Source organism: Rhipicephalus sanguineus, chromosome 6 (genome assembly GCF_013339695.2).
Source record: "Rhipicephalus sanguineus isolate Rsan-2018 chromosome 6, BIME_Rsan_1.4, whole genome shotgun sequence".
Taxonomy (NCBI): domain Eukaryota; kingdom Metazoa; phylum Arthropoda; class Arachnida; order Ixodida; family Ixodidae; genus Rhipicephalus; species Rhipicephalus sanguineus.
Genome location: NC_051181.1, coordinates 156797532 through 156825108, shown reverse-complemented (window position 1 = coordinate 156825108; position 27577 = coordinate 156797532). Strand labels below are relative to the sequence as shown.

The window sequence follows — 27577 nt, the reverse complement described above, 5'->3', positions numbered from 1 at the left end:
CAGTTTTGCGTAGTACTAAAGGAAACAATAGCACCAGCATGGAACTAGGACACCGGGGGCCAAGTGTATTATTAAATTAATGTAACAAAAACGTGGGCGCTGATTCCTCTGCAAAACCGAGAAACAGACTCGATGTCCTCCACGTCAGGCACCGTCTGAAAAAACAAAAAACAAAAACAGGATGCGTGTTGTGGGTGAGGAAGAATACAAATGTGACGCTGTGTTTTCGACGATTAACTGGTTTTGCGACTGACCTGCAGCGTCTCTCCTCCAATGACTTTCCCCATGCACGGCGGAGTCTGAAAAAAAAATCGAGAGTGTTCTATTACGGTTGGATAGCTTACCACGCGAAGCCCATAGCGGCTCAAGAAACGTTGATAATCTTATATAAATGGCACCCGAAACCAAACTAATGCAATATCCCATATTGATTCTTTATAGTCAGATTACAATTTCCCCTCATCACTGTATTACAGCGCTCAGGAAATGTAGTAAACTATATCGCCTTTTTCTTTCAAATGACCGAACCACAACAGAAAAACAAAACTGTCCCGGTGGTGTCATGTCGATTCCACATCCGATCAGCAGTTTCACAAATCTTGCGAGCCTCTTCATTTGGCAATAGAAGCAGCGATTTCTGATCAGTTTGAAATGCGACACACTCAACTCTGTCGATGTACGGAAACTCCGCTGTGCGCGTGGAGCGGCTAAGCGTACTTACCGAGTCCCCTGCGAACGCTGAGCAGTCTTGCGTACTGTTCGGACTGCGGGCAGGCCTCCCTGTCCACAGTGTCCAGCTCGGCGTGGAAGGCGGCCACGCAGAGACTCGGGAACCATGCCTTTAGAAACAGAACCTGCACGACACCACCAGAAATGAAACAATGAAAATGATTGGAGATTACGTGCCGACAGTATCTGCCGTCAGTAACAATAAGAAGCCCTGAACGTGTGCACTGCTCTCAAACAACTCATGATCCAGAGAGTGACACCACGCGTGAACTTCAGTAGGAAAAAAAGAAAGGCAGCGGAGCTCTATATAAACATTACGCAGCTCTCCTGGAGCTACATGCACTCGGTGACCAGGAGACCAGACACTCATTGCCAAAGATAGCTAACTGTATAACGGGAAAGCTCAATTCGCTCAAGTGCGAGCTCTTATTTACTATAGCAGGCAGTATAACACAAGGAAACACACGATATGCTTTGTGCTTCCCGTGTTTTCTTTTCTTTTTTTTCATTCGGAATTGGTAACCAGAACGCGCAAACATCCACTCTAAAGGTAAAATAAGGTAAATGTTTGGGCTAGTTGTTCTTCAAACTATCGAGCTGAAACTTTTTTGTACAGCGACAATTTTTCGAAGCAATACAAAAAAATCACGCCATCTCCCGCTAAGGGGGACCATGAGGCGATGCGAAGCAGTGTTTCAGAGGGGGAGTGGAGAGGGGGAGGAGAGTGGAGGAAATTGGAGTGGGGAAGTAAGGAAGGGAATGTGAGTAGAGAGGGGAGGGGAGAGAGAAAGTGGAGGGGGAGTTGAGACGGGAGTGGAGAGGGGGAGAGGGGGATGGAGAGAAGGTGTGTGGAGAGGGTGAGCGCATATGCAGTAAGTGTGGTCACGCCGCACACCACCGGTTTGCTCCATCATAAGATGCTTCGCATCTAAAATCGAACGTATTGAGTTGCCATCTTTTCGACTACGTTACGAAAAAGAAGAAACTACCGGAGCTTCCACACATGTTGAGTGCCATAATTCACGTTAAAAAGACAGGGCGTTCAAACACGAACACAATAGAGAAATCTTGACACCACACACGTCGGCGTTTGTGGTATCTTGACTTCTCTCCTGTGTCCGTGTTTGCACGCCCTGTCTTTTTAACAGGAATATTTACCACTTAGCTCAGCTCTCTGTTATTCCAAGCTATAATTCAGTATATACACTTCCTTTGGCAGTGCATAAAGTACAATCACTTGCATATTACCACGTAATGAATTGAGCTACGTGTCAAAGCGGCTGTTCCGACAACTGTTAACATATAGAAAACACGTTGAATACTTGGTGAATGCGATTGTTGGCACGACTATAGGCGCAAAGTGGACTAGACGGTAAATGCTTCACGTGTCACCGCTTTCGATGTGTGAAGCTCTTCATTCTCATAGTAATGAGGACGACGACAAGAAATAAGCTAATAGAGTGCCGAGGACGACTCCCATTACACAGTCTATTTGCGTATCACTTTCCCTCACGTCATCTAACGGTGCCTTACAGACTCGAATGCGTTCCTCTCACCTTTGAAAGCAACATCTCGGCCTTCTCGAAGGTGTAGAGCTTCCTGCTGGCCTTGAGTGACGCAGTCATCCAGTTCATATCGTAGACGGGAACAGCGTTGCTCATCTGGCACACCTGAACACGAAAGATAGAAGGAAATATTACTTGTGGCGGCGCGATAGGGAGCAGCACTCCGAAAAGGAGGCTACTAATTAAGCCATCGGAGACAATTGCTGAACACAGGGGTGAGCAGCACAAAAGCCTTACGTGCAGATGTTTCGCTCGTAGGCGTCGTAGCTAACGTAACTAACGTAACGTGACGGAGCAGTTCACATAGTTTAAGAATGACAGAGGACAGTGCGTGATTCGGAGTGGCGGCCGCATTCCGATAAAAGCAGGAGGCAGAAGCTAGTACATCGTATTTTGTGCGCACTTCCAAGTTTAATCAGGCACCGTCCACTATGGCATCTGTCACAGCCAACTGGTCTGCTTCAGGACTTTAAAGCTCACATCTTTTTAAAAAGGTAAGGGATGCGATTTGCGCGTCACATTCACAAACTTCATTGTTTTTGACATCTAGGCCTATACGTAGACTTCAGAAATAAAGGAGCGTCCTAATATACATAAAATTTAGGCGCCAGGACTATGCATGGCTACGACCGCTTTACGGTGAGTAACATTACGTGATGATTGCCTCATTTGAACGAGGCGCGGTGTACGTGAAGGAAAACAGCCGTCGTCTAACCTCGGAGTAGGCGACCTCGTCCTCCGAGTCGCAGTGGCTGCCGTTGGAGAGGCTGAGGCTGCCGGTGTTGGTGGCGAACTTGAGCACGGCCAGATTGATGCTGATACAATACGTCTTGTTGTCCGCGCCTTTCTGCATCAGATCCTTGGCGATCAGCATGGGCGACGTCTGCGAAAAGAGGCGCACACACAGGCCACTTTTGTCATGCTTTTGAATATTGTCATGTAGTTGAGACGGAGAATATCCCATAACTGAAGTCGGCAAAGATTGGTTTACGACAGAAGGAACACTTGAGGAACCAGCAAGAAACATTCGAAGAAAATGACAACGGCGAGCGCGGTCATTGGTTGTCGATAATCTGATCATCGGTAAAGCACGTATTTTATACATGCGTGGTGAACCACAGTGCAACTACCGAGATTAGGACGAAAAGAAGAAGGACGAACAAGTAGCTGACTTGCAACTGATTTACTCCCTTCAGAAACGTGCATATACAAACGGCACCGAAGAAAAAAAAGTAACATGAAAAACAAAGCAAAAGATGGAGCCAAGATTAAAAGTAATCGACCCAGCTTTTTTTTTTAGTGCTATCGATGTCACGCTTATGCACTGCTCGCCCCAGCGGTCAATCGCTGCTGCCTCAATCACTTCACGGCTGTCTCCGAACTTTTACCAACTATGCGCCAACTCTCAAACTGATGCTTTCAGGTGCATGCGTCACAATGCCGTCCAACGAACTGCGAGTTTGCTAAATTACTGCTATTACGTTGAAAAACGAAATCAAGTTTACGTATGAAGGATTCAGTGATAAGCGCCTTTAACACCGCTTACCAATGACGATGTCCTCGGTGAAACTGAGGGGAAGGCTACCTTGCAGGATGGAGAGCCGCCCTCCCGAGGAATGTGGTGGTCCACCAGTACGAACACGTCAGACAGCCTGAAGAGCGAAACCCGTCGAAAGAGCCATGGGTATGCGCATAGCAAAAGCATGGTTGAAGTAACACCAAAACTGCGCTCGTTGTTCTACTTATCGGGGGCATCGCATGGGAATGGCCACATATTAGAGGCCGTACGGTTGGCCCGAGATCCCATAGAAGCAAACTTACACAACGAGTCAATTTGCAATACAGAAGTTCCGTTTTAAACATGGTTTGCCAATATTTTTCCTTCCATCCTTCAGAATATTTCGACACAGCTGACGCATTTATTTTAACTTTTAACGCTTCGGAATAAGCAGCTGCTTGCGAGGTGTGGTCGACCAATTTTTGCCATGATGTAATCACTGCACCATGATGGAATCATTGAGCAGAACGCTTGGTCGCACAATATAACATATTTGAACTCGGTGCTTTTGATAACACAAGCACGGAAAGTTTTTCGGCCTTAAGAGCATAGAGGAAATTCGAGGACTACACCGCGCGGTATCTCTGGCAAGTATTTATAAGTGCGTATAAATAAGTAATTTCGGTTAAGGCACAGAGCTTTGCTGCAGGAAATGTTATATCACAACTTAAAAAAATCAGTTTCACCGGAAGGGCGAAACAATGAATGCGATAGCAACAAATTGTAATGTTATACGAAGTAAGGCTAGCAGCTAAGTCTTTTGGATCCGATTTCTTGTAACTCTACAAAAGGCTGGTGTAAGAAAATACAGCCGCTCCCCGGAGAGAAGCGGTTTTCGTGCAATCTCTTCACGTTGAGAGCACAGCGCATAGAGTGGTATACGAGATGTTTGCTGATGCCTGCCAAGATGGCGCGCGCGCCGGCGATCGCGACTACAGCCCTTATAATCAAAGTTCACAGTTGCTGCTCAGAGCGAGCTCAGCCACTCCCCCCCCCCCCCCCTCCCCGGCGTTCCTTATGCTCCTCCTAGAAGGGCGGGCCTTTCCTCTTTGCTTTAGCGGAATCGATGGCAGGCCTCGAACGCGGGGTGACATCGCATGTCCTCTCTGTGCAACGGAGATGGGGCCGGCTCAGTTTCATCTCTGCTTCAGCCGCGTTCGTCGCCCCCGCTCACGCGCTTTTACCCGCAGGTAGAACATACGATGCGCAGGGGGGATGTTATCGATTTGGATTTCATACGGAACATGACGGACGACGGCAAAAACCTCATCGAGAATGTCCTTATAATTGCGGTCGCAATAAAAGCTATTTTAAATGCAGTCTATTAAAATTGCAGCGCCATGACGATTATATTGAGGCCAGTGACCGGAAGTACAGGAAATATTACAATCGAAAGTACCGGGGCTTTCCTTGTATCACTAGGTGGTTTTCGAATTTTACCTGTAATTTGGCCTTCGCTGTGCTCGATGCTCTTGTTCTGGTCTTTCAGAATGCAGCAGCTGCCCCTAAAACTTTCCTCAATCCTCATTCGCATTACATAGCGCAACGATAAAAGGCTTGGAACTGCTTTGGGGCGCCGGCTCACTCGATAAGTTCCTTGTGGAAAAGCTCGCTGTCGGAGGACACAGCCAAGATGATTTCAGGTGCCGGACTCCCGGCCTGGTTGAGAGCTGAACGCAAATCCTGCGCAGAAAATGTCAAAACATGCGTTCAGCAGCAGCTGCCATATATAGGAGTAGCCACTACTACGACTACAAATATTTACTGCATCTACATGCTATTACAAGCTCGCAAACGATGCTGAGTAGAACTAGCGGAAGAAAGCATGATAGCGACTACAAAGTGGAGGCAGGGCTTTTGAAACGGAAAAGTTTCCTTTGCCTATTTGCAGTTTCTTGTCAATTTTAACTGCAACGATTCAATGGATAATGAAACAAAGATATATTTCGGCACCGGAATTCTACAGACCTGGATTTTCATCGCTCCGAGGGGGCAGTCACACTTGGTCGGTGGCTGAGGGTCAGGTGGAACAAACGAACCTCAATAGCGTCCTGCCTGTCCTTATGGCACGCTTGCCGCCATTTAGTGATGGCTCGCTATCAGCTCTTACGTAACCCTTGTGCTTGCCTAGCCGACAGCGATTACCGGAGTAAAGCTCGTATATGCTTGCTCTAAACGTGGGTGCGGAAGTAAATGAATCTGGCCTATACAGATAGTTTGCGGCACGATAACTTGCGAACGATGTGACATCATACAGAATGTGTTGTCCCTCTGAACACTAAGCACTCCGTCTTCTGCGCTGGCAGGTAACAGAAGGTACCTATCGTACTCACGAACGAACAATGAAGATTTCGCCACTTCAAAAGCACGTAGTGCTTCTGAAATGCATGTATCAATTTTGTGCACGAGACCTTTACAAGTTGCGCCTTTTCGTTTTGCCCTATATGAAATGTTAACCTGAATGCCGTGTTCATTACACTGCCTGCGCTTTGCTGGAAGAATTAAATGGAACTACCATTACATCGAATGTTTTTGGCACTGCTATTTCTGCTGGTTTACGCTACGAGCAACCGGGTTACCTATGGTATAAGTGTTGCTTAACACAAAGTAAAGTTGCCATATTCCCGTGAGATTGCACCTTGAGAATGCGGAAGAGCAGCAACTCGTCTTGCGAGGCGAGCGATCCGGCAAGCAAAGCCAGGGCACGCCCGCCGTTAGGCTTCAGCCACGATGGTACGGACTCGACCAGAAGCACGCCGGCCGCATAGTCGCCCTTGTAGAGCGACACCAGTGTGCGCGCGTTCATCCCAAGCGCCAGCCGGGTCTTCTGCGACAGCTGGGTCATGAGCTCCTTCCACCGACCTGCGCATCCGTGAGCTCACTTCGACAAGGAGGCCTCTGTTCGAGTCATGTTACATCCAGAACAGTTCCGGGAGACATCAACCATCTCTTTGGGGACATCGCCCGGTGTGTGCACTGCCACGGTATTCGCGATGCAGGTAGGAGGAACAATATGAAAAAGACGCCGCTTTTTCGACTACTTCGGCCAAGCGCTGACGAAGAGACTAAATTGGTCGCTGAATCGTCGCGTCTACCTTAAACTTGGTTAAAAAGCATTACGCAAGTGAGACAACGAAGTGAACACAAAGGGCTTGGGATGTGGCTTCGTGTTTCTTGTAGTTGTCTCGGCTGTGCTGCACTTTTAACTATTATGAAAGAACCCTTCCCAAGTCAAAGTTTTACCTTTTTAAACTTGGGCTAGTTCCACTTTAGCATGGAAACAAGGTGTGTGTGACCGGGCTAGTTGCTATGCCATGGCGACATGACCAGCGCGGGAAACACACAAGGACGAGTAACCGACGAGGACTAGCGCTGTCCTCCTCAGTTACTCGTCCTTGTGTGTTTCACGCGCTGTTCACGTCACCATAGCATGGAAAATGCTCTAGCTACACAGATTTCTGGCGAGGATATTTACAGAATCGTGACGGTGACGCAAGCAGCTTGCCTCAAGATTAGCGTAACTTTAGAAAATACGCTTGTTACCTGCTTCAAAAGATTTGAAACCACGTGCAACGAACTTAAGAAAAAAAATTGGCCGCCATCCTGCCCTGCGAACGTGAATGTCCAGCGAAGCTGTATCAAACACCACACATGCTGATAGGGGATATGTTTTATTATTACTTTAGAGTAATGATAGTGATAATCGCTTTGTAGTCGCTGTGGTAGACCGTGAAGTGGCTCCGCAACCACCTTAAGGAAGAGGAATTTGTTCCTTTCGTCGAGCACTGTATTCACGCTGTTCTTCTGGTGTCTAACTTCCGTCGTCTACCCATGACAGTCTTAGACAGAACTGAACGAGTTGCTAGACGGGTCTCCCTTTTATATATGAAAGCGAGAAACACACGCGGGGAAAAGAAAGAGCCGTTTGATGTCACTCGAGGCCCCCATGTGAAGTGCAAAGCAGCTGCAACCTAATCTTTACCGGGAAGACGTGGGAGGGTGTTCCCATTGTTCACAGGCGTCTTATCATTCATCATAGGTATCGATGCTTGTTTTGTGGTTTTCTTTATTGAAACGAATACCGAGCTCTATAATACATGCCTGATTGCGAAGAAAGATATGCCGTTTGCCTTCAGTTGTTACAGGGCCCCTAAACCACCGAGAGGTTGAAATTTAGTTGTGATCTTGCAGCTGTGCACGAGTCTACAACGAGTCGGCTCGTCTGTCCACCTGATTGCTTCTCCTCAAAGTCCGAAGTGAAAACGCAAGGTGCGCGCGCACCTGCTAGCAGAGGAGCACGCGAGCGTCTGTTGGTGGTTTAGGGGCCCTTTAACCTGGCGTTTTGTATTTACGCCACGAGATTTTCCGATCAACGCAATGTATACAGCTTTGCTGTAAAATAAATGAGAAATGCGCTTGCCCTTTTTGACGCTGAACAAAACATACAAAAAGGGATTATGACAAGTGAACGAAACACACACACACACACACACACACACACACACACACACACACACACACACCACACACACAACACACACACACACACACACACACACACACAACACACACACACACACACACACACACACACACACACACACACACACACACACACACACACACACACACACACACACACACACACACACACACACACACGCACACGCACGCTTGTTCTCGTCGTTGTTCCGTCTTTAGCGCTGTTTTCATGAACCTTACTAATGCACCGACCAGCCGAATACGCCACTCCTGTGATGTCTTTCAGCAAAAATTTAAATATGGCTCGGTGCAATACCAACAATGGGGCTGGGGAGGCTGATTTTCTCTGTCCGAGATGCGTGAATAGCTAAACTATGCGCAGCGCTGGCGAATTTATTAGATGTATAAGATTTCAGGGTCTTCAAGTGACAAAGCGCATGAGCATGTCGTCGAGTGTATGGCTAGAGATGACCAATTTATCATAAAATGGCTGGCGATACTTACCGAACTGATCGGTGACATTCTCGACAGCGGTGAAGTTCTGCGTCGAGAGAACCAGGTAGTCACACGAGTCGGCAGGCACGTCGGTCACGATGTGCGTGGATGGCGTCACGAAGCAGACCATCTTGTCTGCGTCGCGTTTACATGAATGTGTGGAGTCTCTAAAGAGTCTAACAGACAATCAAGTATCAATTCGACAGTTACTTGAGGTGAACTATTAATTTTACATCGTAATCTTGTCTGCAACTTTCCAGTGTGCCGTGGTTTCACATCATGACAACTTCATCTTCAGAGTTGCGCAATCTTATTATTTGGTTTGTTTGTGCATTTGGCGAGACTAGTTCGCAGTGCTTCTCTGTCTTCTCTTCTGCTTCTCCCTTTTTCAAGAAATGTATTTCGCGCCTCAGTCTTCTGTACCTAAGCAATAGTTCGCAGTGGCGTAGCCAGGAAGGGGCACACCGGTCCCCTGCCCCCCCCCCTCCCCGAACCCCCCAGCCCATGGATAAAGAGCACAAAATGACTCTCGAACCCATTTATCTGCCCACACCCAATGTTGTGTCAAGGAGGTGCGCCCCCCCCCCCCCCTTCCCCGAAAAAAATTTCTGCCTACGCCACTGCTAGTTAGTGCCTTTGGCAAGCTTGCGAAAAACAAAGTGAAATGATATAACAAAAAAAAAGAAGGCTATGGAGTTAACTTATGACAATTGTTCGATAATTAGCATTCATACGATATCAGAGCAAAATGTCTTACTTCGCTTGGTGACGTGAGTAGAGATCATGTCTTCCGGCAAACCTGTCGGTAGTGAATCTGCAACTGGAACGTCAAGAGAGTTTGCTTGTACTGGACATGTCAATAAGTGACGTAACAAGCGATGCATGCATTGTATTTCTAAGGTATATACATTTGTCTCGCGATACTATGTATACTAGTCAATGCTCTTATTAAACTGCATTGTGTATGGTTGCCATCACTGTGCGAGTATCGCGCAGCGCATCGACTACTCAGCGAAAGCGTGTGCGCGCACACAAGCAAAAATGCTGCTTGAGTGGTTTATGAACATAAATCACTCAACGTTTCTTACTCACTCACTACTGGGAGATGTGTCACTACTTACGATGTTCAGAACTTGTTGTGTAAGCTGGTTTTTAGGTTTGCTATGGACTTCTGTATGATGCGACTAAGAAATACGAGAGCAGAAAAAAGAGTGCAGACAGACAAGCGTAATCTATCTGTACTCTTAGGATGCACCAAACAAAGTAATATATACCAGCCTTACGTGCTTAAGTGTCACTAATGATAGAAGTTGGCTTGTGAAGGCAACCGCTCCTATACAAGCCCCGACACCAGATTTTAAGCCCCCATTCCCTGCCGTTCATACTTCATCAATGTTAAAGCGCCACTGTTTTCCGCCTGTAATGAATATCTGAATGATTTCTGCTTTATTGATCCATGGTTTGCGATGTTTAGTCATTGTTTTTCTTCTGCGCCTTCCGTTCATAGAATGAAGCATGCCGTCAACGTGGTTGGGTTGCTACATAGATTATGTTTAACCTTCCAAATCCAGAATTACATGTTACAAGAGACGCACCAGTGGGTAAATTTGGGATAACTCTTATTTTTAGAAGTTATGCCAGCCGCATTAAGATGAACCTCGTCTTTCCTCATTTTTGAACAGTGTGGGATTAGCAGACATTTTTTTATATAAATCATAATTATTTACCCTACATCGTAAATACGCCGAGGAGGTGAGACAGCTGTGTGTGCCATGTTCTCGTCAACATCTCCTTGATTTTTTGACATAGCGTGCTCTTTAATAACTTTTTTCACAATTTGACCTTGCGAAAACTTCTAAATTGAGACATCTACATTCCTGTCAAGAACACTCGATAAAGATTTCTGGATCCTCAAGTGTCCAAGCGCTAAGAAGAATAAGTAAAATAAGCAGCAACTAAACATTCTTTCTCGCCTTCCCAACACACTACAACGACATCCCCCCCCCCCAAAAAAAAAAAAAAATTCAGCCAGTTTCATGCCGCGAAAACCGTCGGGCAGCGAAGCTGTAATGACGATTATTATGATGAGTTTCGGCACAAAAAACTCATCATCATCGTTTATTTATTTATTATTCCCTCCCCCCTCTGGTTACGTGACCTGCGTGACGCCCACTACTACTTCTACTGCTACTCTAACTACTACTTCTACTACTACTTCTCCTCCTACTACTACTACTGCGACGATGACGACGGGGACGGCACAGGGTAGACTAAGGTAGCTTCGCTGTAAAAACAAGATCGTCTATACAAGAACGTCTATACAAGTCTGGACTTCTATGTCCATATACAGAATGTCTATATACAGAACAAACACAGTCTACATACACAGTCTACAGTTCTATGAACTCTAGACTGAGAATAACAGAGAGCTAAGCTAGTTGGTAAGTGTTCATGTCAAAGAGACAGGGCGTGCAAACGCGGACCAAGAGAGAAGTCAAGACACCACAAACAGCGTTTGTGGTGTCTTGACTTTTCTCTTATGCGCGTGTTTGCATGCCCTGTCTCTTTAACATGACTAGACTGCGTAGGTAGTCCACGGTTTTATTAACCTTAGACGGCGTACATCAGGGGCGTAGCAGAACATTTTTTCAGGGGGAGGGGGGGTTCAACCATACTTTATGTATGTTCGTGCGTGCGTTTGTATGTGTGCGTGCATATATACGCAAGCAAAAATAAAAAATTCGATTTGAACCCCCCCTCCCCCTGGTTACGCCCCTGGCGTACATATGTCATTGTACACGGACGGCCAAATAGTTCAGGTTTGATCGGATATCCTGGTCTAGGTAACGCACTAATCAGACGCGTGCGAAATAACTCAGCCGAAACCGTCGTAGAAAGGGTCAAGTCACCAGTCTCTGCTGTGGTCGACGCGGAGTTGGCGGCCAGCGAAGCTTCAGCGGCCTTGGTGGCCATCAGTGCAGACAGCGCCCTCAATCGCGAGTAGCGCGGCCTGCAGGTGCCTGAGGCGTCCTCGAAGTCGGCGTACACGGCTGCGGCGCATCCTTGCGGGTACGCCTCCAGGAAGGGACGCACCGCGGAGCCAACTGACTTCTCCGTTTCGAATGTCTGCACCCAGCTGCTGTTGTGGCGGTGCACGAGCTGAGACGTCGTCTGCCACAAGTTGGCGGCGGCCCAGCACGTCTGTGTGAAAGGCCTCGTAATGAAGGTGTTGTGCTTACGCTGATCTCTGATGCCATGTATTGCGCAAAAAAGTGCGTTACGGAGGAAAATCGGCCACTAGCGCGATGTTACGAAGGAAACGTCCCCATTGCTCTCCAGGATACTAAGCTAGCGACCAACAAAACACTAATCCGGCCAATTCTTGAACACGCGTTTATAGCACGGAACCCTTTCCAGAAAAATTATATTCACAATAGTGAGTACGCACAGTCTGAAGCCGTTCGTTTTAGACGCCATAGATATGAGATATTTTTCGCCTTCCTCTAACCTTTCTAGTCTTAACCTTACCACTTTGTCAACACGTCGCCACAGTGAAAGTAATGTTTCTGCACTCTCTTATTAACTCGTCGTGCCGCAATTGTTTAGAGAAATATGTTCAGTTGGCTGGTCCTTCTTGTACTCGTAGCTCCCACAAACTAAATCTTAACAATTCAAACTACAACTGACCTGTTCAAATACAGCTTTTTTCCTCTCAACAATTGTACACTGGAATGCTTTAACAGATAGTGTTCGTGAATTGCTATGTCGTGACTTTTTGCCTGCACCTGATGTGGGATGTATGATTCCCCCTACTGCAGTAGCCCCAACGGGGCTGCAGTATGTAAAAAAAATACAATTAATTTCAATTTCACAAAAAGAAAACAACGCGCTGAAGAAAAATTTGGTCGAGGAATTTCATACGAGACAAACGACTATCTGTGCAGTCATTTGCTTTGCTCATGGTGGAGGGACTGTACCTGGAAGCCAGGTCAGAGTCAAGTGAGACGTAATAACCACACTTTTATATCGAAGGAACCTACGTGGACTTTATTGCAGCTTCGTGCTTCTTCGTGTTTACTATACTTGACCGTAAATAAATGACGCCGGAAATATACATAAGAGGTAAAGCTGATTACAAACATTATACAATGGTACTGCAATTACTTGTAGCGTTGGGCAACTGATAATGAAAACTGTTTAAATTTTGTAAAAAAATTCTGCCACATAAGCTATGCGTAGCTCAAAGGATGTGGTTGCATCAACCGCAGATGTACCGTACAGCATCTGAATAGGACTGCACAAACACATCTAAATGGCACTGTGTATACATCGCATAAACATTTCGTAGTTTTCATCGCAGCCTGCACAATATATAACCGGTACAAATATCGTGGGGCCAATCATGTATATCTAAACTTTGGTTTTTTGCTGACTAGAAAATGCCAAATACCAAGTTCGTCCTCATGAACTACATCGCTGTCTACTGCACATGTTGCTCATCGGTACGCGTCACAGTAGCGAGGAAAACAAAAGCTAAAGAAAATTTAAGGTTGTACGAAGCTAGTTCAAAAAGAGAAGTTGGTGATGATTGCAAACAGCTGAATGTTACGTGGTTTCGACTTTGAAACAGAAGTCCAGAAAAGCTGATTATGTTATCGATAAGACCGCAGTGATCATAGATTACGCACAATTATTACGACGTTTCACGAAGCGAGTCGAAAACATTGACATGAGAAAAATCGAATATGAAGTTCACACATAACATGCATTCCCACTGCAGTAAAGAAGAGCACGTTTGTTACATGCTGTGCTGCACACAAAAACACACAGCGTGAAATTTAAATTCAATAAAGAAAAAAAAACGTTACTAACATGGTCATACGATTCAAGTCTTCTGTTAACGCAGCCGTCTCCCAGCGAGGCGTTCGAGGAACGTGTCTTGAAGCCCATGACAGCAAAATTTACAGAGATGCAGGTGGAAGATTGCCGGTCGCCTTCTAGCGTCGGCAGATTTTTCTGAAAAAGAAAAAGCAAGCGGCTGTAATGTAATGAAACATTGAACACAAAGGAAGAAAGGTGGTGGAGCCAGAGTGTTTGCTCGCGATAACAATTTTCTCCGATCGTGAGCTCTTCAGTAGGCGGCGACAAGATGTTTGATAAGAAAAAGAAAGTATTAAAGATCGGCCATCTTCCTTGTGAAGATGTTTGATAAGAATAAGAAGAAAGCATTCTAAATCAAGCAGTGTTGCGCATAGGACGAGACAAAGGAAAGAACACGATGACACACACAAAGCGCTCTGTGTGTGCCACTGTATTCTTTACTTTGTCCCGTTCTATGCGCAACACCACTCGTCTTAATGAACAAGCCCAAGTTGAAGCCCCTTTCGTATTCTAAATCAACTATCTTCCTTGTGTTGTGTCACGCGACGCACGACGACTGAATTCTGTACAGACCTACGCTCACCATGATTTTGTTACGTATAGCGCGAGTGAGATGCACCTGCTCGAGTGAGTTGTGCTGCATGCAACTAAGCACGAACCTACTGGCCCAACTCAATGCTACTGCTCACCATGAGTTCGTAGTGCGTTGGGGTGAGGGATAGGGAGCTGGGAGCCGTTACGGTGCAGGTAGAACCCCGAAGCATGCTGTGCGTGAAGAGCACGAGCAAGTGGCTGTTCCTGCGAAAAAAAAATCGCAGAAAGTAATAGGCGTATTTTACGGTTGAGCGAAGGCGCGGTAGTTTGACAGAAAGACTCGTCGGGGCCTCACTTGCTCAGTTCCTTGAGCACAGGGGCGTCAAAGCTGGGGACATGCACCCCGACGACCATCTTGAACGTGTCCTTCAGGACCTTGAAGGTCTCCTGAGAAAAAGCATATTTTTTTGTGTGTGTAAGCGACTGCTGATTTTTGGCGGAAAAGTTATGAACTAAAGATTGATTCCTGCGTTCACGAACGACACCTGTGCATGTTAAAGAAGCTTTAATGCAACTTTCCGGAAGTTAAGGTTCGATTTTTATCAGTTTGCTACCTGTTTCTCAGCCCCTGTCATTTCTCACTCTTCAAAGGGACATAAGTAATGGTTATCCACCATTGATAATTCAGAACTCATAATTTATAACAAACATACATGTCTGTCAAAGTGCGCAGGCGCAAGCAACATTAGCTCGCCATGAATGCTCTGCCGGGCAAAGCACATGGGTATTTTGCTGCGTCTGCAGCCAGAAATTTATTTTCCCAAGTTTTTCTCTGTTTAGGAGCCCTCTATAGAAATGACTTAAGTGCGTAATGTCCTTTTTTTGCACGTGTTAAATGTGGAGTTTGTGGGAGTGCGTTGAAAACACAAAATGAATATTTTCGGGAGTGGCAGAGGTTGTACGATGGTGAATGTCCGATAATTCTGAAAGTGATAACTTAAGGAATAAATTTTGATAACATTCTTCATCTCCCGTCTTCATCATCTCTCACGAAAATGATTAGTAGTAATCACTACTATTCATGTGCACCTGCGATATTCCCAGGTGCACTAAGGCTGCTTCCCGTCGTTTGCAGTATGACTCACCTGTGTCATGACGGCCAGTGCTTGAAGGTCAGTGCTTGGAGTCGCGAAAACAGCAAGACCTGCAACCCTGCTGGCGGCCAGTCGGCGCATCACGCTGTTAAGAGCGTCAACATCGAGCGTTGCGTTAACCTTGAAAAGCGTAGCCAGCATCGGAGGCGTGACAGCAACGAGGCCCTTGCTCTCGGTCTCCTCGCACCGACGCACGAACTTGTAGAACTTGGCATCTGCAGCGATTGCGAACAAGCAGAAACCATCGTTGCTTAGTCTAGGAAAATGCTGTCAAAAATCAGATTCTGGGATTTTATCATGATATGAATATTAGACACGTCGTAGTGGAGGACTCATATTAATTTTGACCGCCTATGGTTTTATATATATTTGCAGAAGCAGCCTACGTGGGTCATAGGGCTTTTATGTAATCAATAGCCGCACATGGAAATATTGCATTATTTCTTGGGGGTAAAGGTGCGAGGCTATAACATCTTTAAGCTATGGGTACAAAACTACCTCATTAGAGGCAGTGGCGTAGCCAGTGGATGGGACACCGGGCACGTGCTCCTCCCGAAATTTCTTTCCTCCGTGGGATACAGAGCGCAAAACTACACTCGACCACACTTACCTGCCGGGCCCCCACTTCAGATCAAGGATGTGCCCCCACCCAAACAAATTTCTGCATACGCCACTGATTAGAGGGCCCACGGAGCGTGTCTAGTAACAGTTGGGGTTTTATGTCCCCAAACTACGGTATGATTATGAGAGACGCCATAGTGGAGGGCTCCGGAAATTTCGACCACCTGGGGTTCCTTAACGTGCGCCTAAATCTAAGCACACGGGCCTCTTAGCATTTTGCCTCCATCGAATGAATGCGGCCGCCGTGGTGGGGATTCGTTCCCGCGACCTTCGCGTCAGCAGTCGAGCAACGACCACTAAATCACCACGGCGGGTCACGCGGAGCGTCTAGTTGTTGGTGTTTGCATTACTGCTAGACAACAGACTTGACACTGAAACAGGGCACTAAAACAGGGCAAATTTTGAAAGTGGCGATTTAACTGAGTATACCATGAAGTGACGTTATAGCAGATTCAACATATTGCTGCTCACAGTTTCCGGGGTATTCTTGAACGTGACTGCAATGCGCCAACATAACTCTTCTATTCTGACGCCCCCTTTTAAAAAGTGTGAATCGCACGCTTGGTTGCGGCAGTCATAAAAGACCAATTTACTAGTAATGACACGCACGCTTTGTTTTTTTTTTCGGTGAACCAGTCCTTCAGTGATTATCAAGCGCTACGAAGCTCTCCCTCGACGCAAGACGTGCTTTTATGGTCGACATAGTATGGGGATGCTTATGAAATTTTATTGAATGTCCGTGTACGTTCTGGAACTCACGCTAGCACGAGGGATTATGCTGTCGGGTATTTTCGACGACGAGAAGACGAGGTGTGCTCGCCGGTATTGTTGTACTGTGATTGTACCATATTTTGAAGGACAAAGGTTCGCCCAATAGAGTTAGTTCTTTAGCTTAAGCTTGCGATCACGTCATTATTCACCGTCACAACAAAACGAGCGTCTATCCTGTCCTCAACGTTTCTTCCTGTAATGTGTTTTGCTTCGCTCAACGATTACGCAAGAGACTATACCCCTCGACGCTCTGTGTCGCTGCTCAGCTGTTGAAAGGACAAGCTAGCACTTACCATTTTGGGGGACAAATGGCTGTGGTGGAGCACCTGGCGTTACTCGGCGTGTGTAGACCACGTAAGAACAAAGTCGCATTGGGAATGTTTCCATGTTCAGCGCTGACGCAGACAGGATGCACACAAGGGCATCTGCAATGCAACAACAAAAGTAAAGATGGCAAAGAAACACTCACCGAAATTTTGATCGGCGGGCTTCCTTCCAGCTTAACGCATAGGCGAGAAGGTATTTCTAAAACCACAAATGAATATCTGGATGGTTCAAGTGAAGGCAGCACACGCTATCGCTCGTGGTGCAAGTGTCACCGTAAAAACCTCGAACGATCCGTACAAAGCCGTACTTACTGCTGGATGTCGCATTCTGCACAGCTGTTCTCGGCCCAGACTCGTCTGCGTGAAAGAGAAGGGAACAAGAATTATTCTAAATTTAGATGACGCGACGTTACGTTCAATCTTACCGTCTTGACTTCCGCCCGAGTCCCTTCCCCTTGGCTCTGAAAAAGAGTAATCTTGGGATGAAAGCTTGCCTTTCTTGGGCGAGGAATAAAAAAGAGTCGCAAAGTATTCTTTTCTAACCATTGAAAGGTTCACAATATTTACTTCCGGGTGATAAGGTGCTTCGCCAGGGTGCCAACCATTGAAAACTTCTTTTAGTTTATTTTGGAATATGACCGCTTCATGGAAGTGTACTTACGCTCTGTGGTAGGCTTGCGGTGCTTGTACTCTGCAAAAATCCGACGTAAGCATTAACAAACCACAAGTGGGAGGAGCATACATCTGGGCATACGTGCTACCGTAAAGCTGGTCAGAAAAAAAAATATTTCAAACTGTTTTTGTTATTTGTTCGCGACGTCATTGAAGGGCGCAGGAATGCGCTATGTTCACATTTTCAGTTATCTTTTGGTGGTATCTTTAAGGGGTATGGCAGCTCAAAGCACGCGCAATTCGGTACTCATTTAGAGAGTACACAATAACATGCAACACGATAAACTTTTTCTCTATGGCACGTGCAGATGCGCCTTTGTAGCCCAAAATAATCTGAAGACAACAAGCCAAACGCACAACCATAAAGAGCTACCCTATGGTTGGGCGTTGGGCTTGTTGGTACGTCATTTTATGTGCTACAGGCGTAGAGCATTTAACACAAATCCTCACACAGCGCTACCATAGCGCTGCGTGGACGGCATTTAGCGCTACGCCAATGGCATTTAATATGATGTTGCTCCCGTTTCCTTGCTTTGCGTCCGCGCAGTGCATCGACCCCACTTCTCCGTGCAACCATTTGTAGCGCCCCCAAGTACTAGCTACGCGCTGGCATGTTTTCAGTAACAGTGAACCACACTGCGATTCTGACAGAAGGGGCAGCAATGAGACTCACGAGCCGCGTCGGCGATCTGGGCGACGCGTGCAAAGGCGAGGTCCGATCCCTCACACGGCTCGGCGTCCACGTCCACGTTGTACAGCGCCACGCAGAAACGAGGGTAAAGTCGATGCGCCCGCGACAGCTGCGTACATCAGCGATATTTTAGGCATCATACCGTACAGTTCACAGCCCCTTTACAATTGCATAGAAGTCGTGCGTGTAATTTACACTGCGAATACAGTTTGCCTCGTGAAAAGTCACGCATGATAGATAATTTCAAGGAAAGCGTCGGAACAAGCATCGTGGGAAGTATTTCTTTCGGTATAAAAATGTATGCTGAACACGAAGCTTGTCTTTGTGAGCGGAACAGCCTTCCCTTCACTCTTTGCATACCTCTCCTCCCTTGTTTAGACGATTTTGACTTGCAGGTAATAAGGTGCTTCACCAGTGCTGACATCAGGGTGCTCACTGGGTCTTTGCTGCCATGGCATGAAATGGAAAGTGTGGTCACGTGAAGAAGCTCATTTATAGCACTGCCTGAGGCTTGCGTGCGTACGAACAGTTCATTAAGAACGGGCTTCGCTAGGCTTTCATACGGCAATTCTCACTTGTTGAATCAAGTGCGTGTACGCCTTAACCCCGGCAGAGTCACGTCGGACGTTGGGTCCCTTCTGCCCCCCTTGTGGAAGGGGGAGGGGCTGATTTCAGCGTGCTATATTCTCGCGTGGCCTAGTGGTGGATTACCCAGGAGGCTTTCATCCATGGTCCGCAACTGCAATTTTAGTGCCTCAATCCCAATAATATGTACTCACGTATATTTTGCTTAGAGACGACTGCAAAATCCACATAATATGTGACATATAAAGCTTTGCAGCAATGTCTGGACTGGCCTTACACAAGCAAAGTGGCGTGACTAGCGCTGTAACGCAAAGGTGACACCACGCTTATTTGTCGCTGTAAAGATACTTTCACATCACTAATGGTATGCATGCAGTGGTGCACCCTTTACAGGCAAGTGCAGGATAGGTTGCAACAGTAATTAAGCTCGCATAGACTAAAAGGCTGATTCTTAACAAATATATGGCTTTATGTTGATTTTTTGATTTGTTAGCAAATAAGTTGGAGCTAACAGGTAAAAATAAACGTAGGCACTGGCTTCGTGTCATCTTGTCAGCCCTCTTTTTTCTAAATAACTGCCGCAAACAATCGTAAATTTGCCTGTAAAGGTTGCACCACTGCGTACTTAGTAATGTAAAGGCGAAGACGTCTTTACAAACAAAAAATGAACGCATCGTCGCGTTCAGGGGCGTAGCCAGAAGAGGGGGGGGGGGGGGGGGGGTTGGGGTGGTTGAACCCCCCCCCCCCCGAAGAAATTTCAGGCTATGCTTCTGGTCGCGTTCATATTTCAGTGCCAGTCGTGCAATTTTCTTCGATTTCAGAAGTGATTACGAACATGTAATATTGCAAGAACGTGCGCTTTTTCTTTGGCTGTTTGATTTTTGTTCAGTAAAGGAGTCATTACGAGCCAACACTATGCACATTTAGTGTCGCAGCCTATAGAACTAATGCACTGTCCAAGACTAACTTTGAGGCATGTGGACTAGTGCTTGTGTCTTTTCCAGTGATCGCGACGTAACTCTGAACTGTGCAGTTAATTTCCTGAATGGTTGCCTGCGTTGTAATCACTATAGTGGACACCACAGCCACTGGTTTATGTTTTCATAAGTTCCGGCGTAGGAAACGGAAAACAAAGGTCAATGATCATAGCTGACGGACCTTCTCGCGCAGCAGCTCCGCTGTCTCCATGGTAACCGAGAAGCCATCCTTGTAACGGTAGGCAGCTAGCACTGAGCTCGACTCCTCTGCGCTTGGCCACGCCTGCGCGGTGCAGACCTGCAAAAGTACTTTTGCCTTAGTGCCACAGGAAAGTAAAGAAGGAAAAGAAGGGGAAAACGGGCAAGAATGACGGCACGTTTAAAAAAAAATTAAGGCAGCTTCGCACTAGTGGTGCAAAGCCTGTAAGGAAGGAAGAAGAGGACGAAGAGAGAGCGTGCCGGTTCATGATGATGACAGTTTTCTGTTCGCTAGGCTCAAACATATCCGCTGTTAAAAGCATAAAATAATCAAAACAACTCAAACGCTATAACGAATAATGTCACAAGGCTATGTCGGCTCATTATCAAGAAGTTAAAGTAATTAAGATATCAGGTAAGCTTACTCTTGGGTAAATATGGCATATCAGAGTTACTACGCCTTGACGTTCGGCGCCAACCACCTGAGTGAAACCACCCTGAAATATGAGCAACACCACATGCTACCATACTAAGAGCAAAATCACCTTGAAAAATTTATTCCTACGACCGTAGCACCAGCCTCATTTTCCAAGGCACTTCGTAAATCTAATATTCATTAGAGCTTTGTAGTGTGGACCAGCAATGCCTGTAGATACAAATAGCAAAAGTGGCATGTTGATGTACCTAGCACAGTGTGACCGAAGGAGGCGAACGAACAAACGAGTACAAAAGGCAGCCGCCACCGCGAAGTTATCTTAGCAGCATTGTTATTTCTTTTCCGTTTGTCCCCTTGTACTAACATGAAATCTCATTTTGCTGATCGCTTCTAGCATATGCACGTACGTCGTTCGTCTCTACGGCGTTCTCGCAGGATGCCTCGGGCGTCGCGTTTTTCGATGCCTTGAACTTCACAGCGGCCATGTTGAGCGACAGGCAGGTGGGCACCGAGAACGGCTGCACCAGCTTGATCCAACTCAGAGCGGTGACCTGCAACGCGGAATTGCAGACGTTTTGCCAAAATCAGCGGCTAAAGTAAAATTGGACAACGCACACGTGGCAGTCGGGCACTTAACCGAGCGACTTGGCATACAAGAAAGTCAAGCTTTCGTTCAAATTTATAGCAAGTATGTAAGCTTGCTATAAATTTGCACGATTTTTCTAAATCAAAGAGCGCTAAAAGAATGTCCCAATTATCTGTGCAAAGTGGGCCGTTATTTTCAACCTTAGTTACTATCCGTATTGGTTCACATGTCTATGCATGTGATAAGAGGAAGTTCCCTTGGCAGTTTTTACGTTGGTACCTGAAGTCCCGGCGTAATAGCATTTGAATAAACTTGAAAATATACCTAAGGAATGTAAGGTAAGCTTGCATCGGGGACAGCTAAGTTATGCATGGGGTACTAAAGGTGTGTGCAGTATGGGTTAAAACAAAAAATGAGAACAAGAACTTTGCTGACCGCTGGTGGCGTCTGGAGGCAGGAGTCATCAGATGGATGATCGAATAGGGAAGCAAAGGTGGTCCGGCAGAAGGGCCAATTATGTCCACTCCTCAGATGTGTCTGCAGCACCACAACGTCAGCGTACCTGGGTGCAGAAAACGACAGCTCGCGCTGCTGAGCTGTCACTGGGTGGACAAAGTTCTGTAGCAAATTACAACTCTTTACAGTCAGGGATTTATTTTACCACATTCTGCAGATAACCCTTAACTGCGCTTCTTGTTTTATGACGAATATGAATATGGAACTTGGCAACAAGAGTAAGCGTGTTTAAGCCACCACCTTGTATCCTTGCTATTGAACATGCGGTGAACAGACATCCGAGCTATAAGAAGTGCTACCAGTTCTTTGTCTCGCAAATTAAACAGATTGCAAGAGGAAACATTAGCGCTACATCACGAGACATTCACGGCACACCACAAGCATCTATGTGATTCAGTAGCTATGGCATTCACGCTTAGGATATTATAATTGTTTTGCTACGTGTATAGGGAGCAACACATTCTCAATAACGCTAATATTGAAGCAACTGTCGAAGCCGGCTTACTCGTAGATAGGAGCGAGCCGTTGTGCCAGAAGCTGGCCAGCTTCATCGTAGTCGGTGATTTCCAAGCCCAGAATCAACGACGTGTCTTTTGGCAACTGCTCCACCAACGCCTGTAAGCGAAACGGAGGTTGTGAATGAAATTCCCCATACTCAATCACACCTCCGGAGTATCTGGAGTAACATTTATGTTTCGTCTGATTAGTTTTTAAGCGAGGGTTGTATCGATTGACGTGTCTTTACTGGTGGTGTTTCAAAAAACTTTTCTCACCCACAGATAACGCGCGCGCACCAGAGAAATAATGAAACAAAATAAATGTTCTTTCCAGGGCTGGGGTTTGAAACCGGGTCCACGATTCTGAAAGCGAGTGCCTTGAACGCTAGGCCACGCGCCCCTTTCTAGTCCTTATTTTCGATTTTACGTCACACAAACGGTGACCACAGACATGTTACAAAACAAAAATTGCAAGCACACATCTGCCGTCAATCACTGCGTGAACAACCCTGCGATTTAAAATTCCTTCATAGTAAGTAGGTGTTCTACCGTAGCCAACGCGCCCATGCTTGCCCAATGCAACTGAAATGAAGCATATGAGTGCGTTCTACCCCCGACGCAAAAAACAATCGGGCAGCAGTACACTGGCTGTGGACGCTTCAATGCAATATTTCGTGCTGGAGGACTGCTGGACAGCTTGTAAGGTCGATATCAGGAATAGCGTATTTCAGGAAAAGTCCGACTTCGAGAAAATTGAAAACAGCGTTCCGGGGACGGCCGCTACATCTACAGAAAAGAAAGAAAGAAAGAAAGAAAAGAAGAAGAAAGAAAGGAGAAAGAAAGAAAGAAAGAAAGAAAGAAAGAAAGAAAGGAAAAGAAAGAAGAAGAAAGAAAGAAGAAAGAAGAAAGAAAGAAGAGCAGTCATGCAACAGTCCGCTTGCCACATTTCTCGACGATTGAGGAGTCCCTGAATTTTTTCGGCTTACTTTTAATCACCTGCATTGCTGACGCCTTGCATACTCTTCTGCTTTATATTCCTAAATTTGCCCGATGCTCGAACGTCGAGAGAGTAAAAAAATTGTGAATTAGTGCTGAAACTTGGCTAGTGTACTAGTTATCTTTCGTACACGCGATAAGCCAGCACATGCCATCAGCCATAATAGGCGTGCGTGCGGGGGCAGCCAGGGGGGGAGGGGCAGCTTCCCCCTAGTCACATAAAGGGGGGTGCGCAATGTTCACCGCATACCGTTACTCAGTCGGAACAATCCCCTCATTGTTAAAGAGCAGGATTATGACCAGGCAGGTTCCCGACTATAATGGCGGCCGATGGCATTGCAAGAACTTCCCATCTTTACTCCCAGAAGGCCAGGGACCAAAGACAGACCATTGTGAGAAGCATATCACCATCCTATGTGAAACATGGTGGCTATTGGACTCAACCAAAGGGGGGGGGGAGGTGCTGCGACGCAGTTTTGCCCCCCCCCCCCCACTTTACAAAACCCTGCGCAAGCATACTAGCCTGTTATCGTTCACAGTACCACCATCTCCTATTGCTCCTTACCTGAATCCCTAGTGCCAGCTGGGCTACCTCGGTAGATGCGATGCGGATGTCAGTGAACGCCACACCACGCGCGTACGAAAGCCTCATGGCATCCTGGACGGCCTGTGCTTTGGAGGCGATGTCCCGCTGCCAGCCTTGCAGGCGCACGTACAGCTTCACGCCCTGTCCGAGGCTCCGAGAGAGGCGCTCTAACGCTGCTTCACGTTCGCCTGCATACGTTAGCCGTGAGAGGCAGCAACAGTGAATATGTTGGGATCCACTTCTTTCGTCATACTGTGATCAACAGCGAGAGAACTAGAGCAGCGTTAACCTGGAACAACCGTTACGACAAGGAGACTAGCCGTAGCCAGAAATTCGGGAGACGGTTCCCCCCAAATCATGCGTTGCTCTGTCTGACCCCTTCGCACTCGCAAAGAAACGTTACATTTCAACAAGGCTTGAAATGTGGGCCTGTTGGTGAATAATTTGAACAGCTCTGGTGTAGCGCGAAACCACACACGGACACGAGGAGACACACAAGGGAAGGCACGCTGTGTGGTGTCCTTATGTGCCTTCTCGTGTCCGTACGTCGTGTCGCGCTGCCTCAAAGCTGTTTCAAGTTGTATTTCGGTCTGTCAGAGACACCGAACGTAGTTTGCGTCGTTATTTAGCGTTGCACGTTTCGTGGTCAGACGCGACTTTTATAAAGGACAGCAGCGTGACACAGAACCAGAAGGATTTATTGGGTAAACACACGAAGAGGTAATAATATCCGAACAAACGCCGCCTTCTTTTTTTGCGCGTTTTTTCTACGTTCAGATTTTCAACTGCTATCTCCTTACCAACTCGCTCAGATTTCCGTAGATGCAGGACGATGAAGAACCTTTGAATTTCATATGGCAAAATATACAACGCCTAACCATTTTTAAGTGCAATGTGAAAACAATTTCTGGAAGAGTAGTTATGCTGTCTGGTGCGCACAACTTACAACGACGTGAGCTGCTCAGTGTCTAAAGGAAAGCACTCACTTCTGTTCGCAGCCAAAATCGGTGCGTCCAGAGGTTCGGCGCTGAGCACCACGTGGGTGCACTGTGAAGGAACCGGGCTGATGCTTGCATTCGTCCACGAGGAGCTGAACAGGCACACGAACGGTCTTTTTTCTGATGAAAGACAAAAATATGCACGTAACTTCAAAACAAATACATGTATGGTCGGAAACGCTTTTTACACACACAAGAAACGGCAGGAAGGGGAAAATGGAAGCTTGCGATAGAAAAATCCGTAAACATTGGGTGGGTGCTCTAGCCAACGTTTCGACAAGTGCACTTTCTTCTTCAAGGCTGGAACTGATTTACAGCCTTGAAGAAGAAAGTAAGTCCACTTGTCGAAACGTTGGCTGGAGCACCCACCCAACGCTTACAGATTTTTCTTTACACACAAAGAAATTCGCAATGCTTCGAAAGAGCAATCGTATTAAGGAGCAAGTGCTTATGACAATAGTATCTCATTAGCATGGCAATGCTCCGCCATTTCAAATGCTACTTCCCGAATGCATCTACGATTATACACCTTTTACATACAGCCAATGTCAATGTGACGGGAAAATAAAGATGGATAAGGATTTACATGTTAAAAATCTTCACACATCGTGTAATGTGTCCCACATATGAGACAGTGGTAATATAGCAGTTGTTTTTCTTTCTTTTTTTATAGTCCAGTTAGTAATTGCACGAAAGTAGCAATGAAGATCAGTAGCAGAGTATCGGCGCACCTGGTGTTCCCAAGATGTCAGGACGGTACACGGTAGTCCTCGCTGAAAAAAATAATACAAACTGTATTGCAAATGAGCTCAACCATAGAAGTTATTCTTATTGTTACGTGCGCCGTACCGTGAATGCAATACGCACCGTTTGTGGAATCGTCCAAGTAAGTAGACAAAGAAAAATCTAAAGTTGCATGGCTATTCTGACGCAGTAATCAAGTTCACAGATGTGAACAACGTATACGGTGATTGCCATAAAGATAGTAACGCCTGAAAACCCTGCATTGATATGCGACTTGATGTACTGGAAATCTATATAAGGCGCTGTGTTCAGGGGAAGATGGAATCTTGAAGCAATAAAAAATCCTTGGAACACCCCGGTTCCAGCGACACCCCGTGTTCCAAGGATTTTTCATCGATAGGCTGGGTAATGTCAGCGTTAGTTCATTACTCTGCTTGAGGATAGTTTAAGCATAAAACTACAATAGCTTATGACGTTGGTGCTGTTTTAAGCTCATTTTAGGTTTAAACATTCATACCAGTTCACACAGCTTAGACACTCGTCAAAAAATCAATGTCGTATAGTTTTTGTAGCGTTAGCTACACTTGCCTAGCCGGAGCCAATTTCGCGTGGATAGTCATGAGCCGTGCTGCGCATGCGCGAGGATCAGTGCGGAGCCGGCATCTCACGCACTCTCTGCCACCGCCGCGCGCGGCTCGCCGCTGCGGGTGGCGGAGAGCGGGAGGAGTGGCGTCGTAGCCGGGCAGACAGACTGACGCCGGCGCGCGCGACTCGCCGCTGCTGCTCTGCGCATTCGAGAGGGGCGACGTCGTAGCCACGGCGCGCGCAGCTATTCGCCTTCGCTGTGCAGTCGCCGTCTGACAATGCGCTGGTGCCGCTTGATAGCGCTTCTGACTGGCGTTTGCAGGTGGGTAACGCCAAGGAGAAGGAGAGCGCAAATGCTGCATAACGGCGCAGAAGAGCCGAGAAGCTTATGTCATCAGATCCCGAAGTAGTTGCCGGGCACTTAGCGGCTCAGCGTACGAATAATGAAGAAGCAACCTGAAGTTGAGCAAAAATAAATATGCATGTGCCACATATTACGTATACCGTGTGTTTGTCATTGGAGCAGCAGCAAGCATGACAATCAAGCTAATCCTAGACAATCTGGAAAGCTCAGAATAATCAGCTGAACCTTTGCTAACGCTACGTATATCCTGGCATAGCCGAGCTAAGCCACTGCAATTTTTGAAACCCGAACAAGTGGATTAAAATTTTAGCAACATAAAAAACCACTGGTTGATGTTTATGTCCTGCAGCTGACGTAAAATAGGCTGCTGATGACAGCACAGACGCGAACGAAGTACAAATGTCTAAACGCTCGGTTGTAGTTGGTGTACTGTGGTGTTAACGAGCTTATGGACGATAGAAAAACATTGCACAAGCTGTAGCTTTTTCACTGATTTCAGGTAATTAGCGGAGTCGGACTCTGAACAGTCACAAATTATTTTGACAATATACGTATATGCAATCTTACATTTGAAGGCAACCAGGCGGTCATGAGCGTACTGTGGCAGGTAACCTGAAAAATATTTTCATTTTTGAGCACTCGAGATGCTCTGTGACGAATATAACAAAACACTTCTACGCTTTAAGTACGTATACCTCACCTGCTAAATTGGAGGCGGTGTCATTGGGCACAACTGTGGATAAAGAGTTCACAAATGTAACAAAAGTATCATAAGCACATCCTAGACGTATTTCCTTGCGTTACAACCTCCGCGTCAATGAAAGGCAAATAAGCCAATAGCAACTGCATTATTAAAGCGAAGTTTCGACGAACGAATGTTGCAAAAAGTGGCATTTTATTGTAATATTGCTCGAATATTGACTATGCATACGCAACGCACATGAAACCACACATCTGCGCATATTGAAAATCTGTGCTTAAGCTGTTTGCAGCACTGAATCGTCCACGCTGTATAGATAAAAGATATCTT

The 27577-nt window shown here is 46.4% G+C and overlaps 2 protein-coding genes across 2 annotated transcripts in view; both read right to left on the bottom strand.

Annotated features, from left to right (window-relative positions):
- Positions 1-27276, bottom strand: LOC119396847 (uncharacterized). Its single transcript, XM_037664189.2, has 29 exons — positions 27248-27276; positions 27115-27159; positions 25586-25627; positions 24843-24974; positions 23836-24044; positions 22283-22392; positions 21697-21823; positions 21083-21226; positions 20223-20339; positions 18462-18588; positions 17778-17807; positions 17542-17577; positions 17429-17473; positions 17084-17215; positions 15390-15613; positions 14600-14691; positions 14400-14508; positions 13702-13845; positions 11739-12030; positions 9587-9649; positions 8839-8964; positions 6491-6714; positions 5438-5535; positions 3841-3946; positions 3010-3177; positions 2286-2399; positions 722-854; positions 255-299; positions 1-155 (listed from the first exon to the last, which is right to left on the bottom strand). The coding sequence occupies exons 5-29, from the start codon at positions 23920-23922 to the stop codon at positions 145-147; spliced, it is 2904 nt and encodes a 967-aa protein (XP_037520117.2). The 5' UTR covers positions 23923-24044; positions 24843-24974; positions 25586-25627; positions 27115-27159; positions 27248-27276; the 3' UTR covers positions 1-144.
- LOC119397653 (uncharacterized) overlaps positions 24799-27577 on the bottom strand; it is a 35933-nt gene continuing 33154 nt past the window's right edge. Inside the window, exons 30-31 of the mRNA XM_049416642.1 lie at positions 27248-27280; positions 24799-24974 (exon numbers count right to left, since the gene is read on the bottom strand). Of these exons, the coding sequence (XP_049272599.1) occupies positions 24799-24974; positions 27248-27280 (209 nt within the window). The remainder of the gene's footprint in view (positions 24975-27247; positions 27281-27577) is intronic.